The 24,283-nt window shown below is 40.1% G+C and overlaps 2 protein-coding genes across 2 annotated transcripts; both read right to left on the bottom strand.

The window, feature by feature from the left end:
• LOC145437038 (solute carrier family 2, facilitated glucose transporter member 1-like) lies at window positions 1-12,752 on the bottom strand. The gene is made up of 3 exons (XM_080314203.1): window positions 11,330-12,752; window positions 9,235-9,371; window positions 1-1,408 (listed from the first exon to the last, which is right to left on the bottom strand). The coding sequence occupies exons 1-3, from the start codon at window positions 11,402-11,404 to the stop codon at window positions 148-150; spliced, it is 1,473 nt and encodes a 490-aa protein (XP_080170329.1). The 5' UTR covers window positions 11,405-12,752; the 3' UTR covers window positions 1-147.
• A 7,608-nt stretch (window positions 12,753-20,360) lies between these two features.
• LOC145437988 (uncharacterized) lies at window positions 20,361-21,020 on the bottom strand. Its single transcript, XM_080315355.1, has one exon. It carries the CDS (start codon window positions 21,018-21,020, stop codon window positions 20,361-20,363), a length of 660 nt encoding a protein of 219 aa, XP_080171481.1.
• Window positions 21,021-24,283: the final 3,263 nt, after the last annotated feature.

Here is a 24,283-nt window from a genome sequence, read left to right as displayed (position 1 = left end):
TTCACAGCCACACAATCTATTTTATATTGCATATCTTACATAATTATCTCATAGAAAACAAAACACGGCTACACGATACTACGCACAGAGTAAACTATATCTTTGAAAAGTAATGAAGGCAAACTGCAACAAAAACCAAGCACAATCTCATTCGAAAATCCGAGAAATTTCATCTATCCTTTTCCCTTTCGTCTCTGGGACTTTGAAATACGTAAATAACAAAAAGATCGCCAACAGGCAAGCAAAAATCGTGAAAGTATACCCATCAATGACGCTCTGAAGCGGGAGATACGCGATCCCCACCATGAAGTTAGCGCCCCAGTTCACGACACCGGCGATACTCATAGCGGAAGCGCGCGCACTTTCCGGGAAGAGTTCCGCGGTTATAAACCAAGGGATAGACCCGGGGCCCGTTTGGAAAAACACAACGTAAAGCATCACCACGGTTACCGCGACTACCGACCCCCAATGCGTACCGACGCCGGCTGTCAATGATACAACCAGCGTGACCGAGCATACGAACATACCACCAAGGCCGGCGATTAGAAGTATCCGCCTGCCGAGTCGTTCTATCAGCGCTAGCGACACGACAGTCATCACCACATTAGCTAAGCCCATACCGACAGTAACAAGGTCCGAATCTTCTTCCGGCACGCCAGCAGACACGAATATTTTAGTAGAGTAATAAAGCACCGCAGTGATTCCAGACAGCTGTTGCGCAAGCTGCATGACAATCGCGATTATCATGGGCTTACGGAAATTCCGCAGCGCGAATATCTCAAAAATTGAAACCTTCCGCTGATGTACACTGCGAGAGGCCTCTGATCTCATATTTTCCAGTTCATAGTCAACATCGTGATGTCGGCCACGCAGGAATTGCAATGAATACTTGGCGTCGTCGTCAAAGCCTTTGCCTAACAGATACGGGGCGGTTTCAGGACACATTGGCAAAATAAGGAGCTGATACAACGAGAAAACTGCGCTCAAAATTAACAGCAGAGGCCAATCCAGTTTTGTACCGAGAGCCTCGTGCAAGCCTAACAGTTGCGAGATCAACAGCGCCGTAACAACGCCGAGTTGATTGGAGCTTCCCAAAACACCTCGTAATCGAACGGGCGCGATTTCTGTGAGATACAGCGGAGCCACCGTCATGTTTATTCCGCAGTTTACGCCTATCAGCAGCCTTCCAATGATGAGCATTTCGTAGCTTTGCGCAACTTTTGAGCAGCCCATCAGCGCGAACGACAGCATTGCCAAGACGTTGTTTCCGAGCATGGTCTTCTTGCGGCCGACTTTGCTGACGGTATATCCGGCTGCCAAAGAACCTATCATTCCGCCGATCGCAAATATCGAGACAGCCAGCCCCCACAAAACGCTGAGCTGCAAGTGATCGAGAGGGGTTCCGTACCTGAAAAAGATATTTTTGTCATTTCATGAAAAATTGTAGAATGATGTTAGGCGAGCACTTCGCTAAAATGATTCTCTGATTTTCAGGTTTCTTGATAGCAAAGCCCTACCAAATCAATGAAATTAGTATATATAGTATCATCATAAGTATTACGGTACATCACTTGTAACAACTAACACCAACAAATCTGTTTCCAGAGGTCATGAACAAAATACTCCTACGTTTTTGGGTAGACCTACAGGCAACAACGCTTGTATATATTTCGGTAGTATCTGACAATGTCTGTGCATAATCATGCCCTTGGTTATACCGATCGAATAAAATAACCATTATGGTCCATTGCATTCTGATGAGCTACATATGCAAAATACTACTTGGACGTAATAGCTTAGCATCAGAATGGGACACTTGATAATATGGGTTAAAGATATGGTTAGATTGTTAGATCAAGGGTTAGGTCAGGGTTCTAACCAAGTCACAAGGCTCCGAGTCACAGGTTAATATCACTTTTGTAGTTTTGACTCGAGTCAATTCGAGTCATTCTCAATTCACCACCGAATCGAGTCAAGTTCGAGTCCAAGTCAGCGATCAGAGGGTTGAGTCCGAGTCATGTTACTACAGGTATGATTCGAGTCCGAGTCCAAATCCAAGTCATTGTGCTGGCTGCTCAGTTTCCAGGTAAAGTCCTGTTAAACCCACTTTTTATAACTCTTTGTTTGGTGATCAGACATGGGGTAATCGCGATTAGTAATCGTAATCGATTACGACGATTACAGCATTTTCAAGTAATCATAATCGCAATCGATTACATTCGAAAAAATCCCGAAGTAATCGTAACCGTAATCGACTACTTCCCAGATTTAATCGATTTTTTTGTGAAAGAACGATTACTTTTTATTTGTACAAGGACTGTGACATAAATTGAACACTCGTTAACAAGGAATACGTATTACACCAGTTATTGAGAGCACAAGCGTCGGATTTTATAATGCCACTGCTCATTATTACGTCAGAGGTAGCCTATTAGCTTTGCTCGTCTTTGCGTGAGAAGTGTCCACACATAGTAAATAGATATTCGGTGTACATTAGTGTGATTGTAAGAAAACCCATCGTGCTGTATATCGGGTTATCAATACATTTCAGACACCACTACCTCGCAACAGGATGATTAATCACCTCTCTGCCTAAGTAACTTTTGTATTGAAGTTTGGTTCTGCTTAGTTAAACTATAGAATGTAATAGTTCTAATTCTATAGTTAAATGCAGTTTCAGTTTTGCTGCTTGGCGAGCAGTAGGCCTATATGGTACGAACCTACACCATACAAAGGCTTGAAATTTTGTACTCGTCAAATAAAACATTACGGTTTCCAAAATGACGCATTAAAATCAACAGCTGCTGATATATATCATAACTGAGCCATTGGTTTGCCGTTTTCGTAATGGCAGCCTGCATTACATTATCTGCATTAAGTTGAAGGCAGAATTTTATGTTCACTTTCTCTTATTCTCATATTATTCTACTCAAAATGGGCGCCAATAACTATTTCACAATTCTTTACTGAACATTTGGACCTGCCGCCATAGCCATCGGCTTATATACCATGTTAGCGTGGGTTGTAACTAGAATCAGGATTTAAACCGCAAAAGTTTCCCCCACCCAAACATGGAAAGGAATGGACTGTTAGTCACGCCCACCCAGCGCGGCTATGACAATGGACACATACCCCAAGTTTCCGCCAATGTCTTTCTTTATTAGCACACTTCGTGGAGTCTCATGTTGGCCGAAACCGCATATGTCTTTTGATGTGTCGAGGAGCGGTATTGAATGGCACCTAAATGCCTATTACTATGAATGATACATGCTTTATTTCTTGAGGGGGAGACGTATGTATTTCGAAATCAATCTATCTAGAGACATTTAAATTGCAAAGCTCAAAGAGAATTTCCAAGTTAATGAAATCTCTCGAAAATACTCTATAATTTATGTTGGTTTACAAAATACTTTTGAGGGGGATTGGGGAATTTGGGGTGCGGCAGTTATGGACCTGGCAAGAATGCAAAACGTTGTGTGCGATAAACCGTCCTTTCTAAAATGGGCAATGGGTACATTATGACGAAACAAGGAAATGTCCCATCTTTTGTAAAGACAGTTGTTATATCATTAGGCCTATTCAGCGCAACCCATGTATTGTCTTCCAATATAACTACTACGATGCAAAATAAATGTAATCGTGAGTAATCGTGATTACTTTCCCAATGTAATCGTAATCGTAATCGACTACTTCCTGATTTTGCTGTAATCGTAATCGTAATCGCGTGATTCAGAAGTAATCGTAATCGCAATCGATTACATTCATAAAGTAATCACCCCATGTCTGTTGGTGATATCGAATGATTCGCATTTATAATCAAATAATGGTCCTCAATTTTAGCAGTTTCTGGTCGCATTTTCAAGTACCAGTACCAATAGACGAAATCCCAAAGGTGCAGTTACTTTACTATTCTTCCAAATTACAATGAAATGTCGGTCTTGGCAGTCTGAGACTCGAGTCATATGACCTGGTAATAACTTGTGTCCAAGTCGACTCAACACACAAATTGACTCGACGAGTCATTTCCATATTTTGAGAAAATGACTCTAGTCAAGTCGAGTCATCAGAAAATCGTGACTCGAGTTGGACTCAAGTCGAGTAACGACTCGAGTCATTACAACCCTGGGTTAGGTTAGCGTTAGGATAGGTATCGGGAGGCGTATACACAGTGTCACCGACTCATGATATACATAGGCCTATACAAAATATGAACATATGCATACCATGAGTGCATGTGTCATTGGACAAGGAAGGTGCAGAAATAGCCTTGTAAGACTTTCAAAGTCTTGCACCTTCATGCTATCCCGGTAATGCTGAGCGTCAAACGGAGAAGGTATAGATACCATACCAGCGTTACTAATGAGGTCTTTGGCCGACCCGACCTACGACCTACCGATCAAGAAGCCGGACGCTTCACAATTGTAGGGGAGAGTGGGTAGGTATGGGCCACCAAATCTCACTAAGCTATAACTTGGCCAAACTTGGTCTAATATTCCTAAATTTCGGTATGGACGATCATTAGTTATATGGCTAACTATTACTGGTAGAATTAAGCTAAAATACCCATGTATTTGGAAGTGACATCAAATTTCGTAACAATACATCATTTTTGTAAATAAAAAATAGGCCTCGAGGTATGGGCCGGGGGGTGGTGAGGTATGGGCCGCTGTCTGTATTGAATCAATAAATGCCATTCATATCCTACAAACCGCAACTCTTGTCACAGTTTCCGACAGTTTGTATATACCGATATAAAGCTGAGCTGGAAGTAGACAATTCATATATTTCAATTCCCGTATTGATCGTAAGCCATAACGCGTAACGAAACAAGATAACTAAAAATATGTAACATGAAAATCACTATCAAATCATGCTTCTTTTGCCTCAACTACCCCATCAAATCCAAATGTCACAGCTCTATCTCTTATTCAAGTGGGAGTGACAAACCATGATACATATTTGAGCATATGATGACATACTGTGCTAACAAACTTTTCTCCTCTTCATGAAAGATAGTATTGGAAAACGATTTTGAAATCCTTTTCATGTGAGACTCATCCCCTGTTTTTCCATATACCTATTTAATGTAGCTCTACCAATTTTGTACTGACGGCATCATGGTTATCTTTTTGATACCTCCCATGCTTAAACGTTTCATATTGCTAAGCTCAGATCTGATTCTGAAAACTGGCCTTTTTATTGGTTTCATGATTTACTTTCAGGTGATTGTATATGAGAGGGATTAAACCAACACCTTCTGTATTCTAGAGATAAATATATTTAATAGGATCAATCAAATATTGATTTCAGGTATATGTTATGCTGTCCCATACCCCAGCCTATGGAGGTATGGGCCGGCCAATACCCTAACCTGCTAAAAGGCCCATACCTCAAACTCTCCATCTTGGGGATTCTTACCATAATTTTAAGATCCGAGAGATTGACAAAGCAATAAAACTATACTCTATAGATAGCATATTTCTATAGCTTTCACACCATAAATAAGTCTAATCCAAACATGCACATATGTGGACTCAAACCCAAATTCCCTATTTTCAAATAAATTTACTTTAGACCTCAAAAATTATATATCTTTAGCTGAGTCAAAAACTCTGCTGGCCTCACGGCTGTGAGTAACATGGGTGAGTCTGGAGCCTTTTTCTAACAATCACACAGCTTGACAAGCATATGTGATGTCACAGTCACCAGATATGGCAGTGGCCCACACCTCAACAGTGGCCCATACCTACCCACTCTCCCCTACTTGTCGGGCAGATAGGGTACAATTGTACTTGTCGGGCAGATAGGGTTTTGATAAGAGTAAAATTCGGAAATAGGGTTATTTAGGGGGTTATGAAGTCACATAATAGGACACTGACACTATGGTTACATGTTAAATTGTCGCATGCTAAACTGTCGTTTTACATGATGTCATAACATGTTTAAATTTCAGGCAATCATGTAAAATGTTTTGAGATGGAGCAAAACAACTCCTCTGCTTGAAAATACGAAATATAAATATGCATTTTTGAATCTATTACTTGAAAAATCAGTGAATATCTATTGTGACCTTGGTAGTTTGGGAACTATTGCCATAAAGCGATGTATTCTGCATACATACCGCTCGAAGCACACGCATGCCACAACACTGAATTTTACCATACTACAGCAACGTGATCATTAATCAATGCAGTTGAAAAAATGCGAATTGGCAGTCTCTCATTAAAATTCTATATGGATTCGTGGCCGCTTTGCATCGCGTAATTGAAACCATATGACAGGAAGTCATGACATCAAAATTGATGCAGCCATACTGACATTGACGAGTATGCTTGCGGGATTAGGATACTATAGCCTATAACAATTTTCCCAATAACAGCCCACCAATCTTTTGCTTGATATAGTTCTATGCATGCTACATTAAATTTACAGTATGGGTGGAGAAAGTCAAATCGAAGCGAATTCAATTTGGACGCCATGTTCAAGCAGATAACCGCAGTTAATCGGAATTCGCTTCAACATGAATTGCTCATTGACAACTGCGGAACCTTTTACAATGAAAATTAAGACATATCGCGGGGCATTATTAAACTTAACAGAATTGCAGTTGAAAGGATCCCAATATGCATGGATCAGGATGGATATTAACACTGATTAAACTTCGGAAGCATGTGTTATCTTATGTATATAACAGTATTTTCAGCAAAATCAGTCATCTTCCGGAGTAGAAGCTGCCTGACTGATATGTTTTGCTTCAAACTCAAAGCCATCGTTTCGCACAAGTTGGTTCGCAACAATCAAACTCTTTTCCAATATTGTCAAAATCAAACCTAATCAGACAGAAACAGATGATTTTAATATCAGAAATTCGAAATGCCCATTCCCAAACAGAAGCCCTTTGATAACTTCAGATATTACAGATGTGAGATGATACCCTATATTTTGATCAAGAATTTTGCTTACAATGTTTACGGTTAAACAAATTGCCAAGCACTTGTGGTTTGTGGGTTTGTTTATTGTGATAGTCACACATTATTACAATTAGCAATTCTAGATCAAACTGAAAAATATTGAAAATATCAACACCAACAAAGGCTGTTTGCAGACCATCACAAAGTGTAACAACTATAACGAGGCTTTGATTGAAATAATATTGGACCTATACTATAATTGCTATATCAGGTAGACATTTATATTTTGGGTTGGAGTTATCAATAAAATTGAAAACGGCCTGCCATTTGAATGTTTTAGAACGCTTTTTCAACACTCATCTAGTCATACTAGTGAGACAACTTCACGAGATGAGCAATGTAACTTGACTTCATGAAAAGTAATATCAAAAAACTGATTTATTCCGCGCTCTTCAACTTACCTGACACAACATCTGATATCAGTTGTGATGTCATTTTAGTGACAAATTGCTGATGACGCATAAACATATCGGTTCATAGTACGCTAAGAGCAGTATAACAGTGATATACGTACATAACAATAACAGGTGGACAAGCCATGAACAACATCATGTGACAAGTTTTGATAAATTAAAAGCATAGACTAGCAGTTAGTCGAAAACCATACATGAGTGATCAATCAGAATGGCAATGTGAGAACACTAAGAAGAACATACTGTAAACCGGGGTAACTTTGGACAATTTTCAACAATTCCGCTTTGTATCTGGAAAATGCTAGGGTGTGTAGGGGAGGCAGCTTTTGTGTTTTATAGGGGTCATGGAGATTAGAATTACCTAATCTAAAATCTTCATGGTCATAAATAAGTACCTTATTTTTGTAAATTATCCGTGTCCAAAGTTACCCCTGCATGTGGGGTAACTTTGGACAATGTGGTTTTTTGTATGTCTTTGCGCTCTATTGTTTATGAAACCTCGTGAATGAGGCTTCTTTGGTAAGAGTTGACGAGAGCAGTGGCTAAAACTGAAACAAAATAGGATACATCTACCTCTATTGGATGATTTTTACCTAATCCCCCCCCCCCAAAAAAAAATAAAATAGGTAGGTTATAAAGGCTAATGCCCCCTTATTCATCCCTTATCTCAATTTTCCCTCATGCCTTCACCAATTGGGACTTATAAACAACATATGGTGATAAGGGGTATCCCACTGGCATTGTCAGGAATCGATAGCAAACATTAAGCATGTTACCGTGATTTATTGCCGATTTCAAATCTTTTACAGTTCTTTAAAAGATACACCTTCCCTCTCCTATGTCCTCTGATGGATATGTTTGTAGTAATTTACGATATCCCATATTCAGCAGACGCATCTTTAGGAGTATGTGTAAGTCTTTGAAGTAGCTTACACTCGATTACAATCTCTCCGCTCATTGCCTACCCATTTTTTCATATTTTGGCAAACTCTCAATTTATTAGCCATCTCATTCCATTTTAAGAAGCAATCAGGCCGGTCATAAGGAATATAGTTGACGATACACTTTGACACAGATGAAGCAGCCACTTTCCAGAGCTGTAAATATCACATTTTTCACTGTCCAAAGTTACCCTGTTCTGATAAAATTTGACGGGGTAACTTTGGACATCACATTTTCTTGTATTGATCTAAGGGTGAGCCCACCGAGATATTTTCCATGGATTAAGACTACGTAGAGGTATCTGCTGCCAAGTTTTGAATCTATGAATCACGTGCTATCTATGTTTGGTTGTAAGAAGTTTAATGGCCATCAATTTTCATGAAATTGACCCCCGCCATTAATTTATCAATGTTGGGTCAAGTTTATCTGGTAGTGAAATGAATCAACCTTTTATTGAGACTACTTGTGGTACTGTTGCCTCATGAAAAAGAATCGGACATCCAGCGGCAACCGTCTTCCATCAATAACCATTTAAATCTTTTACTGCTTAGTGTCCAAAGTTACCCCGGTTTACGGTACTTGAGACCTGTTTGGGCATTATCAAGACATGGCCATTGACCATTTTAATTCCTGGTTGAAAAGGATTGATATATTTGTCACTGCATTTGTTATGAAATGTATATCCTACATGCATTTCCACATTTATCTGAATGCCTACGATGCTACCATTGCTAGGCAGAGCAGACTGATATTTTAAAAGAACTGGGCTATTGCTCAGCCAGTGTTAACTATCGATCAAGATAAAGATCCACGGATCAGTTCAAATCGGTTGGTTTGTCGAATTTCAAACAGATATATTCAGATCAGATTCACAATGAATTGATGCATACGATAGGCAGGCCTATTACCTTTCGAAATGGGTATCATTCATGAATTCTTGAATGATAGCACCTGGAGCATTGATAACACCCGTGTTGTAACCGAATTGAAAGCTGGAACCAATCACAGCGGCAGACGCCGCAAGAACTAGATTGCGAGTCCATCCCTGAAAGTGGAAAAGCATAATTAGTCGAAGCTGAGAACAAGACATATTACAAGGTATGTTATAGTACAGTGGTTCCCGACGCGAGCAATGTCGCCCCCAGTGGGCGATTTTCAGAGACAAGGAGGTGAAAATATCAAAAATTGCGACTAAGTGGGGGATAAAAAATGTTAGAGCATCTAGTGAGATATACTTAATCCACAGGGCCATAAAATACAAGTGAAGACGGCTTATTCTGCATATGACACAAAAGTTGATCAAAGAAAGAGGTCGTCTCTACGGAAAGTAGATGCGGAAACCGGCTTTCCAAACACCTTCTAGGAAAAATGACTTTTTTACTCCACCAAAGCTCGGTCAATATCATAAATGCATCGCAATTTCAGGCCGCATAGCCACTTATATGACAGTGCCTTCACCGTTGATAGGGCTCAGCATGGGATACCATGGGCTCAGCAAAGCGTTAATGTAGTATTTGATAGAACTCATCCGCATCGCTTATCGTCATATTAATCCTACTGTGTGTCTTGTAATACAAGGGACAGCGTCATTCGGGACAACCACTGTTCTGCAATTCTATCGTTTTTATCATATGATGTGGTTGAATCCTTTGTTCATGAAATGTGTGTAATCCCAGGGATGTAGAAACACGAACCAAGCTCTCTGAACCGTCCGTATATAGGTCAGTTGCCAGATTTCGACTGAGCGTATCATTTATGAGTGCTTTTCAAAACCAAGGTTGAGTAGTTTTCAAAAACAGCAAATTCTACTCGTGCTCTTGAGTAACTAACTACTTCTGCTTGTGGAATTCTGCATCGCTACTTCTATGTCTACTTGAGTGGATTTCTTGACTACTTTGACCACGTCTGGTTATACTTTACGGCAGTGGTGTGGCCATTTTTCGGCACTTCTTCGACAGTAGGTAGACATCGAAAAGTGTTCACTATGATCACCAATGAATGTTTCCCATGAACACAAACAAAAATTTCTAAACGTTAAAATAAATTGCTTTTTTTCTGTGTCTTTGGAAAGACGGATACCGTATTAGGGTTGGGGACAGGGGGATACTAGGGTTGGAGAGGGGATGTTAGGCTTGGGGGAAATTAGGGTTATGGGAGGGGGGACATTAGGGTTGGGGAAAGGGGGATATCAAGGTTGGGGGAAAGGGGGATTGGAGGTGGGTTAGGGTATCCCAAGATTAGGGTTGGTGGATATTAGGGTAAGGAAAGGGGATATTATACTCCAACCCCAATATCCCCCTCTCCCTTATCCGTAATCTTGTGATACCCTAAACCACTTCCAACCCCCAACCCTAGTATCACCTTTCCCCCAACCCTGACCTTAATATCCACCAATCCTAATCTTGGGATACCCTAACCCCAACTTTGACCCTAACCCATCTCCAATCCCCCTTTCCCCCAACCTTGATATCCCCCTTTCCCCAACCCTAATGTCCCCCCTCCCATAACCCTAATTTCCCCCAAGCCTAACATCCCCTCTCCAACCCTAGTATCCCCCTTTCTTCAACCCTAATATCCGTCTCTCCAAAGACACAGAAAAAAAGCAATTTATTTTGACGTTTAGAAATTTTTGTTTGTGTTCATGGGAAACATTCATTGGTGATCATGGTGAACACTTTTCGATGTCTACCTACTATCGAAGAAGTGCCCATTTTTCTAATAAAAAATAATCCAAGCCATCCATTCCATTCTGATATCATGGAAATGATTGTTTTTTGGTTTTAAAAACTGTTAATAAAGGAGTGGAATTAGGCAAAAAAGTACAATAAAGGTATACATAGGCTATAAACAATGCTTGCATGATTTCCTGACGAAATTAAGAAAAAATCCTATTTTTTTACGTTGCCAAGGGGGCGTCTAAGAGCCACTGGCTAAGAACCCTTGTATGTTGCTGCTAGTGCAACCCGTCTATGATCTCAAAATATTGTCAAAAACACTACTCACTCCAGGAACTACTTCGGTATCACTTGTATCTTCATCAGTCAGTAATGTGTTTCTTTCAGTATCATTGTCAGTCATTGTATTCGTATCACAAGGTGAAAAATCAATATAATAATTGTCATGTAGTCCGCCTGTTCACCATCTGTTAATGCGACAAAATAATGTAGATCAAACAAATGACAATAGACATAAGATTGTCATATAACCATCTAAAGACTATTTGCAACAAGATATCTTGGACCAGATATTTGGATCACAAATTCATACTTTTTGAACATAATTACGCAATAAAAACACCTTTCACAACTACATTCATTGCAGTAAAGAGTTTATTAACTCGAGGACTTTTCTTGTGCCCCTTATCGAGAGTTAACGGCACAATAACAGTAAGCATACAGAAGGAGATTCAAACGAAAACCAAATTGGCAAAGTATGACGTAATAATACAATAATAAAAAATTACCCCTAGGCAAAGTCAGCTGTACCGGTAGTCATAACAAGAGACGAGAGAATCAAATTATACAAGAATACACGGAAAACAACACACAGACAAATAACTGTATATATTAATGAGACATTTTGAGATTATATAGGAACTCTTTCTGCCGACATAAATCCGGATTGGTCAATTTTATTATAGTTGACTCCAAGACAGACAGATGGAAGGCAGATCTGCATTTAGCAATCACAGTGAACATACTGTGATTGCAATGACTGGCGCCCACCGGGTAGTTCATTAAATGTTGACCAATTGCAGAGTTAAACGCTGAGACCTATAGGAAGTAGAGTCAACCGCTTCCCTACCTAGCTAGTACCTACACCGACGAACAAGTGCAGAACGATCAATAGGTTTGTTTATTGACCTAATCGATTTAGGCACATGTTGGTTCACTCGTTCAGTAATAAATTCTTTACTGCAATGAATGTAGTTGTGAAAGCAATACTCAAGTTTAGTACTGCCAACCCCAACCATATTTTCAAATATAAACACCGTAAAGTATTACAGACGGGCTATCATGTATTTGACATACAGCAAGCATAGGTTCGATGCATCGATAAGCGACGATGATGAAAGTCGTAAATATATATCAAGAATTTTCTCAACTTAAAAATGCACATTTATTGAAATTGAAAATTGATTACGGTACTGTATTACAACCGTCGAAAATCGTCTGTGGAGGCCGCTTTGTATCTCATTTCACACGACCATATTCTTGAGTGAATAATACTCATTCACCCTTTGGATTAGCAAGTCAATCATGTCGAACTTCCCTCATGTTACAGTTACTACATAACTACACAGGTGGCCTACATCGTTCAGGTATACACATGCAACTATGCACTAGCATCTGTAAAACCCACAACACAGCGTAGTCCATGAACTACTGTATCGATTACATATCTAAATTTAAGTCACGCCAGACAATATACAAATTATACTCATAATCAAAGCTACTCTAGAGAACGCTGTGCCGATCGGCACTCAAATATTTGACAGCTCGTCAACAGAGATGGTCGGATTTCAAAATTTCGAATCCGGGTCTATCCGACTCCGGTTGAAAATTTGAAATTCAGAGCTCGAAAAACAGAAAAACTCTTGAAAATCATGCTGATTTTTTTAATTTCAGTGGGAAAATCCTGCTGAAATCCGACTGTCAAAGTATAGATAACTAACATACGGATAGATGCGCAACAAGAAATTAATGGTTGAGTACCCAGATGCAGCTAGCGATTGCTGGTGGCATCGGAAATAGATATTGCATGCCAGCGGTCGGACAGACTATAGATTACTAACCTTCGGAGATTAGTAACCTATAGACAGACAGACAGACAGACAATATTTATTTATTTTTACAATGTGAGTTGACACAAATATGCCAAAAAGACAAATACAGCGATACGACCACAACAAGTTACGTCAGCATTATGTCTGGCGTTGATTCGGACTGTATTGCCACTCGAACATCTTATCTGGGGTTCGCACTGTGTTCCGCCACTCGGACACTGTCTGAGGCATATTTGGACTTTGTTGGAACTCGGATATCATATCTGAGATGTCTTTGCACCTGCTGCCGCCACTTGGACATCATGTCTTGCTGATGTTCGGACTGTGTTGTCAATCGGACATTATATCTGACGTATAGGACTGTGATCCGCCAGACAGACATCATGTCAGGGGTATATATTCTCACGGTCGTGATGACTCGAGTTCGTCTCGGAGTCACGATATTTTGATGACTCGACTTGACTTGAGTCATTTTTCAAATGCGTAGAGTGACTCGCCTCGACTCGAATCAATTTCTCTATTGACTCGACTTGAGTCATTGTGGATGACTCGAACCAAGTCATATGACCCGAGACTAGGGCGGCCAAAACAGACGTTTCATTGTAACTTCGAAAAATAGTGTAGTTAGTTACCACATTATTGGTATTTTCTATATCAGATCCTGATACTTGGAAAATATAGGCCTAGAAACTGTTCAGACAAAGGAAAATTAGTATGAATGCGAGCCATTCTATATCACTCGAGCAGAGTTGAAGAATGTGGGCTGAACCGGGTTGAACTCAAATCTGAACACCGAACACAAGGACTTGAACTCGGACCTCGAGTCACGACACTATGACTCGGACTTGACTTCCCACTATGACGCGGACTTGGTCTTGGACTCGGACTTGACTCGGTGGTGATTTGAAAATGCGTTACCAATGTTCCCTCAAATTTTTGACGAGTCTGCGCTCGCGCACACTTACCAACTCACTGCGTGGTCCCTTGGACAACAGTGTGCAACGATTAAAAAAAGGTCATCACTTCGTATTTTTGTGCGCAGCTTAGAGAGAGAGAGAGAGATTTATTGATTTGTCCAACCGTAAAGAAAACAACATTTGCACATGAAACAACAATAAATGAAATTAACGGTATAGGACAGGGTGTGACCGATTTGACTCTGGGTAGGGTCATCTGGTCTGATCACACCCTGCATTAACAAATACAGATATTGTGTCATAAATTTGGATAGTTTGTTGGGATGAATCAATTGATCTCAGCTCAGCATAAAAATAAAATACTAACAAAAGACAAATTTGGTGTGAGACAAGCGGATCAGTAATAATGGGAGACAAGGTGACTGAAAAATTCCTTTTTAAAGGAGTGGTATGGGAGGTCCCGTATTGATGAGGGTATGTTAATAGGCCTACTGACTTATTTACTGATCCACGGTACACCCTTTTACCGTTTACTCAAAACTCGTGCACCCCGGACCATATACAATACGCCGATTTCGTAGTAAGCCACATTTCGATTACGTACCTGCAAACGACCTAATTCCAGCGGAGAGTCGTTATGACCAGTCTGGGCAGCAAATACTCTACTACTACTAGGAACTTCGCACCGCTGAGAGCCCATATTGTGTTCCGTGCCATCACTGATTTCTTGAGATATACCTTGCGTGTAAAAGTTCCTATTAGTAGAAGCAGAAAACCCCCGTCACTATGTTTGCACCCCAATCGCGAGTATAAATGTCAGGAGAATTCAGGAGGATTCTGTTGCTAGTCGTGCGGAGCGCGAAAATTTTTCAACCTCTTGAATGAATTTGGTCGGTAATGTTGGTAGTTTCACATATTACTTTGAAAATTTTAATCATTCTCAGCCCACGTGATCAGATTAACTGGTAAAGCGCCATAGTCAAATATATTGGAATTGCCCAAACGGACCAGAGAAACCTTTATTCTTGAGACGTTTACACAATTATAACTTGGTATCTTATGGGAGCATCATCAGAACACTATTATAATAAAAACGAAAATTCAAGACACTCTGAATCGCTATCTCCCCCGGCAAATATAAAAGTTGGTTTAAGTCGAGTCTTCTCGTCATGTTTCGGAAGTAGTCAGAATCCACTTTAGGACTTCAAAAAAACAGTACCTATTTGAATTAAGCAATAACAGTCATTCTTAGTTTGTTATGGAGACGATCCATCTTGCGTTCTCAATTCTTGCGATACACCCGGTTGAGGAGCCTTGTGTTATTTGACTACTGCCTAAATTTCGTTTCTGACCATCGTTTATTGGTAGTGAGAGAGTGTGTAGTTGTCATCAGTAGGCCTGTAGTGTGTTGTGGGAAAATTTGTAGCTCTATGTGTTAGTTCCATGTTAATTGCCCACTGAATATTTCGACATGTACCGCAATGAAGCAATTTCGCATGCCACCGTGAATAATATGTTTGCATACGTTGATTGGTTATGTGAAAGTCATTTCACCGTCACCGTGGCATATAATTTTCGAAGTAAATTTGTACTGCTGTTGGAGTTGGAGTTCTGTGAGCATAATAGTCGGAGTCGGAGCCGGAATCGGATTCCGTACGTTTTAAGACTCTGGAGTCGGAGTTGGAGTCGGTCTATTGAAAATGTCTTGAGTCGGATTTGCAGTCGGTGGTCAAATTTACCAGTTCCACAGCCCTGGTCATAACAATGTGCCATCGTACGGGTATTACACAAGCAAGATTCTGAGCAGCTGGCGATACCTGACCTCTTCATGGACTGATTAAATCAGTGGTTCTTAACCTTGCTCCCAGCGCCCCCCAAGGGGCGCTGGCGATTTTGAAGGGGGCGGAAACGCTCAGGGGCGATATGGGGGGCGCTGGGCTCAGGGGGGCGATAAGGGGGCGCTGAAGAAAAATGGCTTCGCGGTAGATGATGTGGTAGTAGGATGTATCCTTAATGAGTATTCAAAACAAATTAACATTTCACAAAACATGTCAAATCCCGAAAGTTTGGTCGCGCTACGCGACGATGTTTGCCACATGTTTTCATAAATGTAGTGAGTTATTATAATTCATGTAAAACGAATTGCGCGTACTTTTAGATCGCCAATTTCCCGTTATTTAAAACACTGCCGTCACGCTTGCTAGGGTTATTTTCAACAAAATGTTTTGCATTAGGTATTATATCCCGCAGCGCACAGCGTGTGAAAATCGAAGAAGGAGGCTCTGTATATCACATTTGATCGTGAGAGCCCCTTGTGTATAAAATAAGTTTTGAAGCTTTGTGAACGAAATGAATAACTAAATATACTTGTATTTGAGAGCCACAAAATTAAATCGTCAGAATATTTCTTCATCGTATCATAAAGGTTGATACTATCTCGTGTTGTGGTTCACAACCTCACATAAACGTTATGTAATATGAGCTGCTTTGTTTGGAATACATTCATGTTAAAATTATTAACTGGGTATATACAGTACTAAATTCAATGTGAGCAGATATATGCATCCCATTCTCAGTTGACTTAATTATAGTTACACAAAGCACTAAGACAAAATTGATAAAAATATTGCCAATCGCCGATGTGAATTCGGGAGGGTTCAAACTACAGAGTACGAGACCGTACCCGATTGTTGTTATAACAACCTTGATTTGACCCTGAATATACCACACACAATTATTATATGGTTTATTATAGTCTAATGGTCGTTGAGCGGGATTAAAGCGCGAAATATTTCCTATACCAAAGTCCCAAAACTGAACTTTGACCTCATACCAAGACCGAAACTGCTGCAATCCAAACCCCCAATCGGTTAGCTCGATGGGCGTCCTAAACTATTTCGGTGAATGAACATAAATTAAACATCATGTTTTGACGACCCCCCACGGAAGAATGCATTTAATTATATAAAATAGAAATAGGCATTTCGGCGTCGCCCATTACCATGCCACGATGCACGAAGACATATGAAGTTCCGGTTAATATGGGACTCCGAGAAGTGTGTCAAAGAGACCGCCAGCGAGAAAACCTTAGCCGAAGAGGATTGCCCTTATGTTGAGAGAGAGACAGTTTTTATTGAGCAAAAAATTACATTCAAAAACAAAATACATGTTGCAGCGATACGGTTCCTTAGGGACCATCTAGTCAGCTGCAGCGATGGAGTACAAAAATCGTCTTTTAATAGAGTCTCGCGTCAAGAATAAATTAAAAACAGGTAGAACAGTGGTAAGTTGGAACAACAATTACAGAGTAACAGGCAACAATAATAAAGAAGTAAACTAAGAATGAAATGCAATGAAAACAAAAAATAAATAGAAGATGGATAAATGTACAGAGTTGTCAGTTCAAATTCTAAAAAAGAAACAATTTGGCAACGTAAGATTATCAAATCCAATATACGGCAATTACAATGCAAATCTAACTAACTTCAATATGACAAGAGTAAATGAGATTTAAATTCGCGACAAAAGGCTGAAAAAGACATTTCCCTCATGGCTAAAGGAATGTCATTCCATATTTTTGGTCCATGATATATGATTGATCTGCGGCACTTACTATTCGTCACACGAGATACAAATAATTTTTTGGAAGTAGATGACCGAGTACGGTGTGTATGTACGACACTAGATGGCGTGAACATATCACTAAACAAACTTGGGAGATCACCTCGATCATACTTATACATCAATTTAGCAACCTCTAGAGTGCAGAGGTCCTTTACTGTCAAGATGTTCAGGGATTTATATTTGGGGGAGAGTCGTTCCCGTTCTTTCATACCACTGATGTATTTAATTGCCAAATTTTGAAGTACTTCGATTTTCGAATAGTACGTTTTGCAGCTAAGTCCCCAGAAGACTATGCCATAACTGAGCTGACTATGAAAGAGTGAGAAATATAAATTTCTAAGCACAGGTCTTGGGAGACTGTGTCTTAGACGAGAAAAAATCCCTACAACCCTGGAAAGTTTAGTAGTAATTTTATCGATATGGGATTTCCATGATAAATTATCGTCAATGTGAATTCCAAGGTACTTCACACAGGAGATGGGGTTCACATTTGTATTATTCAGATTCAAAAATGGAGAGAAGAATGTAACGGGACTAGGCTTTTGGTTAATGATTAGAATTTGTGTTTTAGACGGATTTATGAGTAGCTTGTTCGCATTCATCCAGGAACTTATTCGATGCATTTGGGTGTGAACTAATTCTTGCAAGATTGGAAGAGAGGAAGCCGAGACATACAAGCATGTGTCATCCGCAAAAAGTGTCGTGTGAAAAGGAGAGCATGCGATCAAGTCGTTCAAGTATATATTGAACAGTAACGGTCCACGGACCGATCCTTGTGGGATGCCACAGGTAACTAACGATGAAGCAGACTTGACAGAAGATAGATCATCAACATATTGCATGCGGTTTGATAGATAAGATTTTAATAGATTGTGCTGAGAGCCTCTCACCCCATATTGAGCGTAAACCTCGATGTATATAAGTCCAATTGTCCATAGGTGCTTTAAATCGCTCGTGCCGAATTATCATGTCGACGCAATCTGCACCCCACAGGACAAATTACATCCATCAGAGAAAATTATTCGCCAGTGACAAAATACCAATTTTGAATCGTGTGCTTACTTTAGTTTATTACGTTTATGCGTTTCAATATCTTTTGACTATATAGCGGATAAGAGGTAACAAAAATAACATGTAACGATTTAATTGTACCAACGGCCATGCCCGAATATGTTCAATTATTAATTAAGTGGCCTTCATTTTCCAATCCAACAGCTGTCTCAGCGCTACTGGTAAGTCTTATTACGTGGGCTGAGAGGATAAAAAGTTTATAGCGACATATATATGCAATTACAACCTATTTCATTCATGCATTATAGAATACTTTGGCTCCTAGGGCGACCAGGTCACATAAACTTTGCTGACCATCGAAATCACGCGACGGGGTACTTGGTAGAGCGAAGCCCTCATGAGTTTGGTTTATCACGCTATGGGTGCCCAAGACAATCGTTTTTTAGGGGGCTGACGAAGTTGTTACGGTCTGTTACGGTCCTCCCTCTCACCCATTGTCTTTATTACAGTCCTTACAATATGAGGTGGGGGGCGCTGGAGCACGATAATTTTTGAAAGGGGGCGCTGGAGGAAAAAAGGTTAAGAACCACTGGATTAAATGCACTAGATAGGCCTACTCGTCGAAACTAAACTTTGATTAGGATACCAACACCTGAATATAACATTGACAATTTAATTCAGCGTATGACATTCAAGATATCACTCTCAAACCCTATAACAAATCAGTTACACACTGGAAAACATCTTTTGTAACTATGTCAGAATTTATTACAAATTTCAGAATTCAGATTAACAAGAACCAAAATCAACGGAAAGCATTAAAATCAAATCAATATGTTGCAAGAAGTGATTTCCTTGTCTATACTAATTATTCTTATATTAAGATTTACCAAAATTTGATCCATACGATAGATGTAATAATGCGCATATATTGTTGTTGCAATTTCTGAAAAACTGTGCTATTATGACTAATCGAACCAATGTAAAAATTTTCTTGTTATGTAACAAAAATACATATTCTCAATTGTTATTTGTTCGGGCGTTCCTGTTCTTTCTTGATGACAATAACAGCATTGCACTCGGTGTTGCGAGCAGGAAATAGGGTATAAGATAGGAATTCCAGCATGTCAAATTCATCAGCTATCGACGTAGTCACAGCCTTGTGAAAAACTATTATCCTTGCGGTTTCCTTCGCGTATACCCCGGTGAGGTAAGCAACATCGTCTTGTCAGGTCTCGCGCTTCACCACAGTGAGTTTTAGTGTTCATGGTTGGCTTGGTTTAGCCTAACTTCCACTTCTGCACTGTTGCATCAAATAAACATGAAACATATAAATTAGCGTGTCATGATTTCAATAATTTTCCGTATTTCAGGTAAGCAAGTGATTTGCCGTGCGAAAGTCTAGGAAAAGTGCGAAAATTAAGTTTATTTTTTTAATGAAACAACTGTTTTCGCACATTTGAAACGCCATCTCGCCACCGAGAAAGCCATTACCCTGAGACTCGTCATTCATATTATTTTATAGCCGAAGTAAAAGGAAAAAGTAACGCTATTAATATTGCAGGCTTTCTTGCCACGTCAACGAATGTATCCGATGTTCGTTTTATATCGATTATTATATCATGCCTCTTAGATAATAATCAATAAATCGAAATGCCATTCAAGCCAGGCAGCAGTGCCTTCCACTTTTGTAACACTAATTGTCAGAGCCTATTCTCAGCTCATTATTTTCCCTCATTTCTATGTTTTCCTCCTTGGCGGGATGCTGCTCCTTGCGGTTTTCGTTCGGTGTCGGTGTTTCACAGACGCAGAAGACACTTTGCAGAGTGCGCTTGGTGGATTCGCGTATAGACTTCGAGCCGATATTGTAAACAATGGGGTTGATGGCTTCAGTGAAGCTCAACAGGTACCTGGAAGTCAGAAAGATTGTGGCGTGAAAACGAGGACTTGGGTTATCGTGGAGTATCATTAAAACGAGATAGCAGATCTTGGAAACGTAACCTAAGAGGAAAGAGGCAACGATCAATGCAAGCTGTAGCAATGCATTCTTTTCGTCTTTGCGGAGTTCATGATTTCTCGAGAGCTTTTTTCTTTTCGATTTCTGGGCAAGCAGCGACAATCCGATAGCAAGACACAGAATAATGATCAAAGGTACCGGAACAAAGGTTATAAGTACAGCTTCCATCATCATGTAAATACGAGCTATCCACATGTCACGACCTTCGAAATAACAGATCATACTCGTCGTATGAGCTGAGTATCTGACATTGAAGTAGTAAGCTGGAGTAGGTACAATGACTATGATACCAATCACCCACACTGCCGTCGTTATCTGTTTGGCTCGTTTCAGAGTCATGACCTTATTAGCTAGATGGGGGCGATGAACAGCGTACAGTCGCCAAATTGAAAGAGCCAGCACAAGATAAACCGTCACAGCCGGTGTGACAAGCAGTATGGGATACGTCGTCTTGCAAATTGCGATGTTCCAAGGATAATCATTTCCCATGTTGACATACACAAACTGCGCTACCATGAATGGCGAACCAAGAATGGACAAGACATCGGAAAAGCATAAGCCAATGAGGATGACAGTGAGGGGGGTTGGTTTCATTTTGTAAAGGGCCATCAGTGCGATTATATTCGAAACGATCCCAAAGGTCCAAGTCGTCCCGAAAGCTGCCGAAATCAAATATAGCTCGCTTTTCCGAATAGTAGGGGGCAGTTGAGGAGACGCAGTTGTTATCGATGACATATTCGTATCAAATGCTTGTTCTGACGACACAATATCCATCATCAGATCGTATACGTTATTACGTTCCGACGTAAGTAATTTCATTCACTGTGAGAATGAAAGAAGCAATTCAAGATGATCAAATATTGAAGGCAATATACCTTGATATGTATGTGGTAGGCCTACATTGTATTCGCACCAAGAGCACGTTGTCGCGGATAGAAAAAGTGTTAGATTTCAACAATCTAGTATAGTTATTTCGCTCACTTCGCTGAAATCAACACTGTGGTTTCCAACATTATTGGCGGTCGTATTCAGTCATGATTTGGAATTGCAGAAGCTTACGCAGCACTTTTGGAGTAAAATTTGATGCTTTATATTTCGATACACAATGGTGATCATGAAATATGACCAATGACCATGGTCTTCGGTCTGAATCATCGTTTGATTTCATTACGAAGCAGCGTTTTGTTTGGCATGATTTCTTCATCCGACGTTATGTTTTATGGGGGCCTGAGTTCGAAAATCTAAATATCTTTTTCGCATCTTCGATACTTTTCAATTTGTTACTGCTGTTATCTTCCCCATTAATGCTTAGTTTCAAATATTGTTGTTGTTTGTTGTATTCGTGGTGTTTTTCAACTACTATTGTCGTACAGGCAGATATTCTTTATTATGATTCCGTATAAACTGCCGACCTGTACCTCGGCCCACTTCCAGGCTTTTGTCAGCTGGCGGGTAAGAGCCTAAGATAAATACCTCAAACCATGAGAGGAATTCAGGAGTCTACCTTGGTCGGACTTGAACCGTCAACCCATTGATATTGCAGCCGTGAATCTTATCACTATACGCTATCTCCCCACTAGTTTCAAATGCGTTTGTGTAAAATAATTTGGACCAGATAGGAATCTAATTAATAATAGGCTACCTAAGATATGTCAGGTGGTTGGCCTTGAAATCAGCTTTCGTTTGATATGATACTTTTCAATTTTCATGTAGACAAAATTACGCTAGAAATACTAAATATTAATGTCACGCATGCCTGATTTTGAGAAGCACTTGGTGCTAAACCGTGACCCATGACCCCTTTTAATAAGGGAAAAGATTTCCAAACAGCAAGGAGAGTTTCTTCTATTCTGTGATTTTACACACTATGAATCGATCATAACAACATGTCCATGTTGTTTTATTGCCGTCGCTGTCACATGCAATGTCAGAGTAATCGAATTTAATGGTTGGGTAGCACCAAGTAGCCATTAAAAAAAGCGATACCTTTACGATTGGGGAATCAATGTCGACGGGATTAATTTTTCTGCGCAGGATACAACACCTAACCCTAAATTTGCAAGTAAATTTGGAGTCGATGGGTAACCACTAACCATGTGGTGTATTTGACTTGAAATCACATGTAACCTAGGTTTACCATACATCCTCTTTTAAGACGATCATTTTTGAATTTTTTAAAGTGTCTTCGGAGCACGCCCAAATGTCCTTTTTTTAAGATTGTGTCCTCTTTTTTGAGAATATTGGTTAAATATATGACACAATCGACTTAGATACAGTAAATCAGCACTGAAGTAACGCCCTGCCGGGTATTTCGAGAGCTCGGCCGTAAAGTTGGCCTTTTTTTAGTCAATCGCCTGATAATGTGAAAGAAAAAATTGTATTTTGGCGCTGAGCGTGAAAGTTGACCTTTTTCTTAGTCACGATGTGGAAAAAATTCAAGATATTTTGAGGATTTTCCTCCGATATTGCAAGTCTGAAAATTTTGAAACAGTGTTCTCTTTTCAGATTTCCAAAATATGGTAACCCTAATGTAACCAACCCTTCAGATATTTGCAATAGCGAACGTCGTCAGCTAATCTTAGTAACGGGATCAATTCGAATGCAATTCGGCTCGTTTTATTGTGATGTTGCGAAGTATTTTTCTGTAAATCAGGAGTGTCGAGCTTACGCCCCGATGGCCGCATCCGGCCCTCCAGACGATTTCATCCGACCCGCGAAGCAATTTTAAGTAGATGGAAGAATTATTGTATTATCCAGCACACTTGTAACAAATGATCAGATTTTTTGCATAAAATACGTCCATTGAATATTCCTTCAAGACAGCAAATGTCGGGTATGTTCATTGTTCATATAGGGCACATTATAACCACCCGACTACTGCGTTGAGGTTCCACTTTAGTTACCACCACTCCACCAGGTACAAGCCGGTGAAAGGACACCCAATTTCGAGAAGGCCAAAAGTGCACACTGAGTTCAGAGTAGGGATGGTGTGAACCTCTGATAGGTTCACGTTCCTGTGAACGCGCACCTTTTTGAAAGGTTCTGTGTGAACGCGAACGTGAACCTCATGATGTCACGTGACGACATATTGCTAATTCCAACCCTACATTTCAGTGAAATGATAACCTATATTATTGTACAGTTGTATTCTACAACAGTGGTTCTCAACCGCCGGTCCGCGGACTGGCACCGGTCCGCGACGACGTTCCTGCCGGTCCGCCAGGATATTACAATTTTATAGGCCTGTCCGTTGATAAAAGAAATAAAACATCCAATTTTAAACTGATTCAGGTAACATTCGGGCTGCATACATGTTCGACTTGATATAAAGTCTATAACGTGTCATTTGACGACATGCGAGCGACAAGTACGAGCTGACGCGCTAAACCGCGCATTTTGCGCGATCATTCGTTTCCGATTCATTCATTTTGCGCACGATCGTAACTGTTGCACACCACCTCCAAATTGGAGAGGGGTCGAGCTTGAAGGTGACCCAAAATTATTTCGTAAATCAGCATAAATTACAGAGTATTTTTTTGAAACTTTTTTCAACATTTCCAATTTCTGTTCACGCCTTGCGCGATTTAATGTCACTAAAGGTC

Source organism: Botryllus schlosseri, chromosome 4 (assembly GCF_051294905.1).
Source record: "Botryllus schlosseri isolate E-star chromosome 4, Bs_hap1, whole genome shotgun sequence".
Classification (NCBI taxonomy): domain Eukaryota; kingdom Metazoa; phylum Chordata; class Ascidiacea; order Stolidobranchia; family Styelidae; genus Botryllus; species Botryllus schlosseri.
The sequence above is the reverse complement of the archived record's forward strand: the minus strand, read 5'-3'. Positions and strand labels throughout refer to the sequence as shown.

Excerpts from the sequence above, each read along its gene's own strand:
- LOC145437988 (XM_080315355.1), bottom strand. The coding sequence starts at position 21,020 with ATGACTCTGAAACGAGCCAAACAGATAACGACGGCAGTGTGGGTGATT.
- LOC145437038 (XM_080314203.1), bottom strand. The coding sequence starts at position 11,404 with ATGACTGACAATGATACTGAAAGAAACACATTACTGACTGATGAAGAT. Across the intron at positions 9,372-11,329 it reads ATACCGAAGTAGTTCCTGGA|GGATGGACTCGCAATCTAGT; the intron begins GTGAGTAGTGTT and ends TTCCACTTTCAG. Across the intron at positions 1,409-9,234 it reads AATGATACCCATTTCGAAAG|GTACGGAACCCCTCTCGATC; the intron begins GTAATAGGCCTG and ends TATCTTTTTCAG.